At 41.7% G+C, this 11,622-nt stretch overlaps 1 protein-coding gene across 1 annotated transcript; it reads right to left on the reverse strand.

The window, feature by feature from the left end:
• Positions 1-640: 640 nt before the first annotated feature.
• On the reverse strand, positions 641-8,571 carry LOC119430235 (ADP-ribosylation factor-like 14 effector protein). The gene is made up of 5 exons (XM_037697682.1): positions 8,400-8,571; positions 6,481-6,676; positions 6,273-6,398; positions 2,542-2,585; positions 641-960 (listed from the first exon to the last, which is right to left on the reverse strand). The coding sequence occupies exons 1-5, from the start codon at positions 8,468-8,470 to the stop codon at positions 732-734; spliced, it is 666 nt and encodes a 221-aa protein (XP_037553610.1). The 5' UTR covers positions 8,471-8,571; the 3' UTR covers positions 641-731.
• Positions 8,572-11,622: the final 3,051 nt, after the last annotated feature.

The raw sequence follows: 11,622 nt of genomic DNA on the forward strand, positions 1-11,622 counted from the left end.
AGGTCCAGCATTCTTTGAAGGAATGCAAACAGACCAACACTCATCTTGCCAGTTTTAATTAAATGAAAACCATCTTATGAGGAAAGGCTCAAGGGCTGTACAGTAGTTGTTTTTGTCTGCCTTCATAAATGACAATATGGGCAACACTCGTGTACTGTATTTTGGGAGACGTGTTCATACTCAAAGTCTATGTATCAACTACTAATGCAAGTGAAACTCAGTATATGTAAATTTAACCAAGTTATAACCACTCTTGTTTGTGAAAGACACTTAAGTGCGGTGGCCATCTTGAATTGGGTTGGTTGACTCATCCATTGATTACGTTCTGAGAGTTTTGTTAAAATCCATCCACTGGATAACTAAATGATTTAAACAATGATCAAACACCATCCATCCAAACAGATGCACACAGACAAACCATAAAAGCCCTTTCACCTTCAGTGCTGAGCCACAAATGTGAATTGGCCCTCAAAAAAGTTGCCATAAAAAGCAACTGGAGACAATTTTGTCTAGTAATTTTAAAGAACATCACTCAAGAAAAAACAAGAAAAATGTTTATTAACACATGTTGGCATGATAAAAAAAAACCTTTAAATAATAGTTACATGATGGCATGTCTTTACAAAGTAACACACGCTGGTATGAATCAAGTTGATTTACATTTGAATTCAGCAAACAGGAAGATGTCTCCTGACGTCACGATTCAACAATTCAAAAGGAGTCACTGGTAATTAGGTAACAAATTTGTTCCGGATTATCTCTCCACCTTCCACCTCCACCTGCTCATACAGCCACTTCCTGTCGCAGCGGCACTCGACCCCACACTTGCGCGATCCACACTCTGGGCAGGGGTAGAAGCAGCCCATACAGTCCACATCCAGGCAGTCGCACATGTCTCTGCCGTTGGACAGCAGCCGGCCTTTGTTGTCGTACACTCTGCTTTTGGTGGCGCCGCTCTGCCTGTGAGGAAGATTCAAAGCACATGATGACATCTGTTCCCTCGGATACAACTGTTTGATGTAATATTCTTGAAGCCTCTTCCCCTCAGTGGCTTTCCATAATTACATTTTCGCTTGTTTTCTATCGCACATTATGACAGTGTGAATTTATCACAGCCAAATATAAAACCATCCACACGTATATCTCCATTAACACTGTCAGAGTCTAACGCGCTCAGGCAATGTCAGCCGACATGAAGTCAGGAGAATAAAAACCTGGGGCTAATTTTGTCTTTCGTTTTAGAAAGAAACAAACATTACATTCAAATCACAATAATCTGACTAGAGAAGCTGCAATGTGACTGCAGAGTGCTGAATGGCTGCTGAAGATGTGAAAAATGAGCTGTTAAAGCTAACGAGCAAAATTCTATTTAAAGTGTAAAAGGAGCAAAACCTAAAGAAAAAGCTAAAAGTAACAGACCAACAGCTAAAGGCTACAAAGAGCAAAACACCATCCATCCATTATCTTTTACCCGCTTCTTCCATTTTGGGTCACGGCCGGGGGTCGCCGGTGCCCATGTCTGGCAATCACAGTGCAAGGGGTGGGGTACACCCTGGACGGGTCGCAAGTCCGAGCAAAACACTAGCAAAAGGTAAAAGTAATGGACCAACAGCTAAAGGCTAAAAAGAGCAAAGCGCTAGTAAAAGGTAAAAGTAACCGACCGACAGCTAAAGGCTAAAAAGAGCAAAGCGCTAGTAAAAGGTAAAAGTAACCGACCGACAGCTAAAGGCTAAAAAGAGCAAAGCGCTAGTAAAAGGTAAAAGTAACGGACCGACAGCTAAAGGCTAAAAAGAGCAAAACGCTAGTAAAAGGTAAAAGTAACCGACCGACTGCTAAAGGCTAAAAAGAGCAAAACGCTAGTAAAAAGCAGCATTTGAAGACTAAAATAATAAAACCAGCCTACTGAATTAAATCTCAAACAGAACAAGGTTTTCAGAGGAATTTTAAAAATCTCAATGTGTTTTTATGTATAAACAATTAATAATTAAAGTTAAGTTATTGGAAAAGAATAAAAGTTACAAAAACCAAAAGTCGTAGTAGCAGCCATCTCGTCACTGAGCTGAACGTTTATTATCTGAAGGGCTAATATCCAGGGCTAAAATCCAGAAGCGGTGACATTATTAAAAAAAAAGGTAACGTGAATTATCATCAAACAACGGAACCACAAGGAAAATCCCAGCTTCTGAAGAGATATTACAAGATGTAATTTCCCAGCGATTAAATCATTTCTTGAAATTTGCCAGTTTTTCATTCCACCTCCTGGTCAGTTACTGAGGAGGATGCACAACTTTCAATTAGCCACAGAAATGTAAAGTTTGCTGCTGACTGCCACAATCTGTTAAATCTGAAAAACAGGAAATTATACTTGAGAGCATCATTTTCACAAGAATCTACTTTTTAAGTATGTCGAACAGAACTGGATGTTTTACTCAATTGGGCTATGCAATAATAAGAGCACTTAGTTCGGCTTTAAAGAATCAAGTTACCCTCCAAACTTAGGCAGGGTCCAGCAAGAACAAAGACACCATCAGAGGGCCTCACCTGTCAGACAGAAGTTTTCCTCCACGTCCTCCTCCTCGTCCACCCTGCAACATCAGGACATTTTACACTCAGCTAACCCTCTCAGGGGGTGCAGACATGGGACGTTTTCATTAAAACTTTAAGACTAATACAAAGTAATCTGTGTTTCAAATGAAAATTTGTAGCTCCAATTGTGATTAACAACTCTTTCAATCAACAACATGTCAGTGTGTCACAAGCTAACACATATTTAAACTTCTGCAAATATTTTTATTTATTATGTTAGTGTACATTATTGTTCTGGGAGAAATGTATAAAGTAGTTACTACTTTGCAGTCTGACTTTTGTGGAATCATTCTTTCACGGGTTTTCAAAGTAAGATTGTACACAACACACGATTGTCCGTCCATCCATCCATTTTCTTCCACTTATCCAGGGTTGGGTCGCGGGGGTAGCAGCCTAAGTAGGGAGGCCCAGACTTCCCTCCCCCCAGCCACTTGGTCCAGCTCCTCCGGAGGAATCCCGAGGCGTTCCCAAGCCAGCCGAGAAACATAGTCCCTCCAGCATGTCCTGGGTCTTCCTCTGGGTCTCTTCCTCTGGGTCTCTTCCTGGTGGGACGTGTCCGGAACACCTCACAAGGGAGGTGTCCAGGAGGCATCCTAACCAGATGCCCGAGTCACCTCAACTGGCTCCTCTCGACGTGGAGAAGCAGCGGCTCTACTCTGAGTCCCTCCCGGATGATCGAGCTTCTCACCCTATCTCTAAGGGAGAGCCCAGACACCCTGCGGAGAAAACTAATTTTGTCCGCTTGTATCCAAGATCTCGTTGTTTTGGTCACAACCCAAAGCTCATGACCATAGATGAGGGTAGGAAAGTAGATTGATCGGTAAATTGAGAGCTTCGCCTTTTGACTCGGCTCTCTCTTCACCACGACAGACTTGTACAGCGCCCGCTTCACTGTAGACGCTGCACCTATCCGCCTATCGATCTCACGTTCCATTTTTCCCTCAATCGTGAACAAGACCCCAAGATACTTGAACTCCTCCACTTGGGGCAGGATCTCCTCCCTGACCTGGAGGGCACTCTACCCTTTTCCGGCTCAAGACCATGGCCTCGGATTTGGAGGAACTGATCCTCATCCCGGCTGTGTCGCACTCGGCTGCTAACCGCTCCAGCGAAATCTGATGAAGCCAACAGGACCACATCATCTGCAAAAAGCAGAGACGCAATCCTAAGGCCACCAAAACGGATCCCCTTAACACCTTGGCTGCGCCTAGAAATTCTGTCCATAAAAGTTATGAACAGAATCGGTGACAAAGGGCAACCTTGGCGGAGTCCAACTCTCACCGGGAACAAGCCCGACTTACTGCCAGCAATGCGGACCAGGCTCTGACACCAGTCATACAGGGACCTAACAGCCCGTATCAATCAGCCCTGTACTCCATACTCCCAGAGCATCCCCCACAGAATTCCCTGAGGGACGCGGCCGAACGCCTTCTCCAAGTCCACAAAGCACATGTAGACCAGTTGGGCAAACTCCCACACACCCTCCAAGACCCTGCTGAGAGTGTAGAGCTGGTCCAGTGTTCCACGACCAGGACGAAAACCGCACTGCTCCTCCTGAATCCGAGGTTCGACTATCCGACGGACCCTCCTCTCCAGAACCCCCGAATAGACCTTACCAGGGAGGCTTAAGAGCATGATCCCCCTGCAGTTGGAACACACTCTACGGTCCCCCTTTTTGAATAGGGGGACCACCACCCAGGTCTGCCACTCCAGGGGAACTTCCCCCGATGTCCACGCAATATTGCAGAGTCGTGTAAGCCAACACAACCCTACAACATCCAGAGCCTTAAGGAACTCTGGGCGAATCTCATCCACCCCTGGGGCCCTGCCACTGAGGAGCTTTTTAACCACCTCGGTGACCTCAGCACCAGAGATTGGAGGGCCCAACCAAGAGTCTCCAAAGTGGGGGAGTCCAAATGAACCTTTTTTTAATGTGTGTGTGTGGGGTGGGGGTGGGACTTGTCCCCTTTACATATAATGGTTGCGACGCCTATGGTCCAACCCCTCAAGGAACCTGGTTCCAGAGCCAAAGCCATGCGTAGAGGTGAGTCTGAATATTTCTAGCCGGAACCTCTCAACTTCACACACCAGCCCAGGCTCCTTCCCCACCAGTGAGGTGACATTCCACGTCCCAATAGCCAGCTTCTGTAGCCGAGGATCAGACCGCCAGGGTCCCCGCCCTCGGCCGCCACCCATCCCACATTGCACCCGACCCCTTTGGCCCCTCCCACAGGTGGTGAGTCCATGGGAAGGGGGACCCACGTTTCTTCTTCGGGCTGTGCCCGGCCGAGCTCCATGGGTAAAAGCCCAGCCACCAGGCGCTCGCCCGCGTGCCCCACCTCCAAGCCCGGCTCCAGAGTGGGGCCCCGGTGACCCACGTCTGGGCGAGGGAACATCAAGTCCATTTCTTTTTCCTCATCATAGGGGTGTTTGGGCTGCACTTTGTCTGGTCCCTCACCTAGGCCCTGTCTGCCTTGGGTGACACTACTAGGGGCGTTTTGTAGTTTTCTCTCATTAAGCCTACACTGTATCGCCAGACAAAAGGACTACATTTCCCAGAAGTCAACAGCACTTCCAGTCGTTGCCTTCTGCTGAAATGGAGGGAAACTTTTGCTCTGATCCGAAAAAGTTCGGTCCTTATTCATAGTGACTTCGGCGCTCAGTGGATGCAGAGAGTCGCACAAAACCAAACGGGAATTGGACCAGAACCGGACTTCCAACCTCATCGGTCAACCTGAGTGGTGCTTGCTGGCCCATGAAGCCTCTCGAGCGGGGAGGAGTTGCTTGGAGGTTTGGTTTTCTCCAGAGCTCACTGGGACTTTCTTCATCCGGATTCTTCTGGATTATTTGGACTTGATCGGGACCATTGTGTGGGTTTATTGTGGGCTATCTGAAGGTCCGGCTCTCTCTAAAAGCATCTTGGTGCTCAACGGCTGCAGAGATCCAATCAGAACCAAACCAGAACTTGACCAAAGCTGGTGAGTACCCATATAAAATTTTGCAGTAGCTACTGTGCAGTACATTATTGTTATTATTATTAACCTTTATTCAACCACACAGATCTATTTTGCAAGGGAGGCCTGGGCCTTAAGGCAGTCTAACATGCATGTTTTTGGTCTGTGGGAGGAAACCGGAGTACCTGGAGAAAACCCACGCAAGCACGAGAAGAACATGCGAAGGCCACACAGAAAGACCCCAGGTCCAACTCGGGATTGAACCCAGTGTCTTCATGCTGTGAGGCAAGTGTTAACCACTGAGCCGTAATGGTGCTACACATACGTATGTTGTTAAAATTACGTAGTTAAAGAGTTTGAACATTGCAAGAGGGTGGGAAGGATTTATAAAACCCTAAAATGTATATCAATACTAAAATAAATATAATGTTCCTACTTCGTGGTTTTTCACTTATTGTGGGGGTGTGTGGAACGTAACCTCCACAATAAACGAGGGACTACTGTACATGTTTCAATTCAATTTAAAACAAATATGACTTCTTGCTTCAATTTTTGGCCAAAAGTTGACGTTTTGTTCAATCAACGTGAACAATCTTGTGCGGACCATTTAAAAACCTGCCTGGTGTTTGTGGTTACTATTTAAAAACATCAAGTTTCTACCATCTACACTTGTGTGACATATTTAAGGTAAGAAAAACAACTTGATGTGGTCAGCGGTGAGAGAAAACTCACCCTCATCCCTCCTCTTTTGTCCCTGCGCATGGCCGCATCCCTCACTTTGTCTCTGTCTGCTTGTGTTCCCATCTGATTCGCCACATTTGTCTCCTTTGGTACTACTCCTCTTTTGCGCAGCTCAATCTGTACAAAAACAAAAGCTCTTAGCTCAGGCTGAAAGAGGAACTGCTCGACACGGGAGCTGGAATGTGTCCAGAGCTCTCACCTTCGACGAGTCCTGTCCCGGGGTGAATATTGTGGGCACGGCATCCTCCCTCAGAAACTGTTTGCCATTGTAGTCCCTGAAGCAGTCGGTCCTGAAGTGCTCGGAGCAGAGGCAAGTGTTGGCAGTTGGGATGAAGTTTTTCATCCCCAGGCTCTGCACCCATTTGCTGGCGAGCTGAGGTTTGCTGAGAGGGAACCTGACGAGCAGGAAAGAAGGAGTGGACATGGTGGAAACCAGTCTGAGGGTGACCTGTTAGAGCAATAGGTCTGAACACCTGATTACAGTGATGTCTGATAATACTGGAGTCTGTCATGTTCACTGGAAATATATTAGTGGACATATGGACTTACCTGAGGCGTTCAAATCTGTTGCATCTTTAAGTTATAAAACACCATGACATAAAACAGAAACCTTAGTGTTTGTGGAAAGGCTTGAGTGCAAACAAGTGCAGGTTTGTCACGAGTTTCTGTGGTATTTGTGATATTTTGTGCCATACTTGACAGAGTTACACCTGCATCCAAAAGGCAGAAGCTGAGTGATAATGTCTGTTAGCAAAACATCTCATGAGCCAGTGTACAGATTTCAATGAAACTCTCAGAAAGTCGTCTCTGAATGTTCAGCTACAGCTACTTTACTTATGGGGTCAACTTCACTTAAGATGGCTATCACAGCTAATCAAATTGACTAAACGCATAACTAGGTAAAACACAGTCCATTTTATATATGTTGAGATAAAATTAGGTGTGAAAGTAACGCAAGTCTCCTCCACAACACAAACTGCAGACACTAACATATAACACCAGATTTGTGTTTAAAACTTTGCCATTAGTTACTGGAGACAATGTTGTTTGTCTGTTAGCAACATATCTCTTGAACCACAGGACTGATTGTAACGAATCCCGCAGAAAGTAATCATTGGATTTATATTTACTTTTGTACTCAACCCAATTCAAGATGGCCCCCATAAAAAAAATCAACCTTTGCAAAAATAAAACAGGCTATAACTCTTTAAGCTGTACAGATATATGTAAAAACTTGTGGATCTGACTGAAAATCATTCACAGCACATGGTCTGACGTTAACACATTGTGCAACATCTTATTATTATTGACAGACTTTTTAATCTTCATTTACATCTCTTGCATGAAAAGCTGTCAAAAATAGACTATTTTCCAAGGAATGTTAGTGTTTTAAATTATTTATATTATATTGCTTTTGAATGAAATTTGCAAATTGTGGACGTGATTCTAAAGATGATTGAGATATTCTTAAAAACCATGACTTGACTGTTTTTTCAACACTGCACATAATGAAGCTTATTTGTCCAATTTAATGTGTGCAAACCCAAAAAGACCTGTGATAGCTGCATAGGTAAGCATGCAAATATTAATAAAACCATTTAAAATATTTTTTAATAAGCTGTACAATGTGTGCAGGATGCAATCTGTAGTAATCTTAGGAACGTGTGAAAGTTGTTGCAACATAATGTGCATGTTGGATCTAATATCTGGTTTTCTGATTCAGAGTTAATTTGGATTAAATTTCCTCAGACAACAAATCAAATAGTTTACTTCACATTCATCGTGACAGGCTATAACTCAGTAAATTGTACAGATATTCTATTAAATTCAACTAATATTTATGGCTAACATAAGGCTTAGTTTCATTTATTGTAGCGCTTTAACTTTTTTAATGCTAACTTCTAGTAACGTGAACTCCTGCTCCAAAGGACTGCAACACACGGATCTTTACGCGTTTCCTTCCACTAGCGGGGTTTTTAGGTACTGTGTGAAACCCACATTATAATATATTTGTACATTACGGGAGATAAAAATATTGTTTAAATGTTTCTCGACCACTCAGAAACAGCTTAGTCTGTCTAAACATGGAGAATGTGCTGTAAGCTTCACAGCTCCTACCTGTAAAATCTGATTTCCGAGCCCTTCACAAACTTGTTATTACAGCCTGGCGCCGCACAAATGACAGGCATGGCGACTGCTTTTAGTTTAAACTATGCAAAAATGTAGCTAACAAAGATAAACACGCTCAGGAGACGGAACACACCACACTCGTTTGTTGTTTTCCGCCTCCGTTGTCGACTAATCCGAACTTCCGGTTTGTAATGAAAAGACTCCGCCCTCTAGCGGCGCTGTGCGTAATTACACATCGTGTGAATTCATGGTGGACATGTTAATATAAATAACTAAATTACAATTAATCATTTTTATACATTAGATATAATTCTTGATATTAGTTATAATCAATAGTAGATTATTCTTGTATATAAACAACCTAAACTACATATAATATATCTCTGCTTGATTATATTATTTACAAGGCTTTTTAATTCAATTCAGTTTATTTATATAGTGCCAAATCACAACAAAGTTGTCTCAGGGCACTTTACAGAAACATTCACATAAAAGCCAATTAGTAAAGTTCTCTATCTAAGGAATCCAGCAGACAAGTTGAATCTTGGCTTGTTGCAGTCTCCCATCCTGAGCAAGCACAGTGGCAACAGTGGAAAGAAAAACTCCCTTTAAAAAGGAAGAAACCTCCAGCAGAACCAGGATCAGGACAAGCGGCCATCTGCTTTGACCGGCTGGTTGAGAGGACAGGAAGGAGAGACAGACAAACACAGAATGGTAGGTCCAGGTGTATCTGAAAGACAAAAAAACACAAGTTAAGGATAGAAAAAATAATTATAAATCAATCAATCAATCAATCAATCAACCTTTATTTATACAGGTAAATCCCATTGAGCCTCGAGGACTCATTTACAAGAGAGACCTGATTTCAACAAAGAAAGATGACAACAATGGACAACAGCAACAACAATAAACAGTTATAAAAAAGCATACTACAGTTTTTTTTTTTGTTTTGTTTTTTAACAAATAGGATGGCTAAAAGGAAAAAGGTAACAAAACAAAAAACAGCTAGATTCCAAGACAAATGTAGAAAACTAACAACAGGAACATGTCAGCATTGGTCCCTGCCAGGTGTCCAACAGATTCTTAAAGCCACTTAGAGAGGTCAAGGTCGAGAGCTTCAAATCTTTTTGTAAGATGTTCCAGGAAACAGGAGCGGAGTAGGAGAAGGCCCTTTTGCCTAGTTCAGTCCTCACTGAGGAAACACTGCAGGTAATAATGTCCTGAGAGCGCACGCTGTAGCTGCACTCACGCAGAGACATGTAGGAGGAGATGTATGAAGGCAGCAGACCAAGAAGTGATTTAAAGATGAAAATGTACCAGTGAGAGAGTCTGTGTGAAGTTAATGATGTCCAGTTAACCAGTGAATACAGGGAGCAGTGGTGGGTACGATAATCACAGCCAGTTATGAATCTTAGTGCACCATGATAGACAGCATCCAACATCTGCAGGGTTCTTGTAGGAGCGTTCATGTAAATAATATCACCGTAATCAATGGAGGGAAGGAAAGTCACAGATACAAGGTGTTTTCTAGCATTCAGGGTTAGACAGGATTTGTTTCTGAAAAAGAAACCCAGTTTAACTTTCAGTTTCTTTATCAAGTTTTCCACATGGAGCTTAAAAGAGAGATGTGAGTCGACCAAGATACCCAAATATTTATAGGAATCAACAAACTCAATGGGGACACAATTTGAGGATACAATCGGAGGAAGAACTGCTGGGACCAACTTCCTATTTGAAAAAAGCATCCCTTTGGTTTTGTCGGCATTTAGGACAAGTTTGAGGCGGAACAAATCAGTCTGGATGATGTTGAATGCAGATTTCAAAAGCTGGAAAGCCTTAGCAACTGTTTTAGCTCGACAATAAACAACTGTGTCATCAGCATAAAAATGTATGGATGCATTAGGGATGTTTTTACCTACATTATGTATGTAGATTGTAAAGAGCAGAGTAAGTACAGACAGTAGCAGAGTGAAAATTGTGTCAGTGTGTCCTCCAGCAGTCTAAATTTATAAATTGACTTTGTATCCAGAATGTATAAAGCAATTATAAACTGAAAGTTAGTGTATCTTTTTCCACATTAAGGTCATCTTTAAATATCAAATTACTTATAATTTAATATTTGGTCATTTAATAGTTCTAATGACATTAGTCCTTATAGTAATTTAAGGTTACTGCTTTTTTAATAATATTGGCAAAAGCAATAAAGTGTTATAAAACAATAGTTTTATCTGTCTATCTGTTTGTCCGTCCATCCATCCATCCATCCAGCACTATTTTGCACTTAATTTTCAGAAAAACAGTTGTTGTTTTTTTGTTTGTTTGTTTATTGTGTTTTTTACAACAATTCAAATTTGATTATACGGACCATACATTTTACAGGATTGTGAAGTTGTTTACAGTAAGTTCTTTTGATTCAGCTGATACTTCACTTTTTATTACTTTTCAAAATAAGTTCACTAAATTCATATTTTCCTCCACTGTGTATAAACATTAGTCTTGCTACATGTTTGAGGAGGATAATACCAGACGCTCCTTGTTGTTTCTTTTTTGAACATTAACAATCCTTACTGACACTACATTCATGAGTTATTGTGCATGTGGATATGTTATTTTAGATTTGTCCTGTGACATAATGCAGAAAACAAAGAGCAGACATGAGTTTCTTGTGTTTCAATGATTGTTTGAAATACCAAAATACTGCCGTACTTTTCAGGTCATGATGCCTTTTGATGGCTCCATCAGTTCAGGCTGCTTCATTCCTTTATAAGAAAGTGCAACTTTGACATTTGAAGATATTTTTGGGGATCGAGGTTAATTTTAGGACTTCCTACACAATATCCCCAAATTAAGTTGACTGGAAAAATAAAATAAAAAACTAAGTGTTTTTTAAAGTATTCAGTATGAAAATATCACATTAAGATGTCGAAGTGAAAAAATACATTTATCATTTCACATTTACATTCAAATTGTAATATTTAGTTTTGATCTATCAAAGTTAAGTCAGGTCCTCTGGACAGTTTCAGAGGACCTGACTTAACTTTGTTGGATTTTTCAACCTGGATTATTGAGCATGAATCAGGTTATTTAGTTTTAACTTTTAAGATTTACGTTATGTTTAAGATTAAATATCTCAACTTCAAAATTGAAATTGATATTTAAAAACTGGTTTAGAGTTTAAATGTAACATTTAGACATAGCATGAAACAAGCCA

This window comes from Nematolebias whitei, chromosome 2 (genome assembly GCF_014905685.2).
Source record: "Nematolebias whitei isolate Nwh7 chromosome 2, NemWhi1, whole genome shotgun sequence".
Classification (NCBI taxonomy): Eukaryota; Metazoa; Chordata; class Actinopteri; order Cyprinodontiformes; family Rivulidae; genus Nematolebias; species Nematolebias whitei.

Coding starts and splice junctions, on each gene's coding strand:
- LOC119430235 (XM_037697682.1), bottom strand. CDS start 8,470: ATGCCTGTCATTTGTGCGGCGCCAGGCTGTAATAACAAGTTTGTGAAG. Junction 6,677..8,399: donor TCGGAAATCAGATTTTACAG/GTAGGAGCTGTG, acceptor CCTGCTCGTCAG/GTTCCCTCTCAGCAAACCTC. Junction 2,586..6,272: donor ACAAAAGAGGAGGGATGAGG/GTGAGTTTTCTC, acceptor CTGATGTTGCAG/GGTGGACGAGGAGGAGGACG.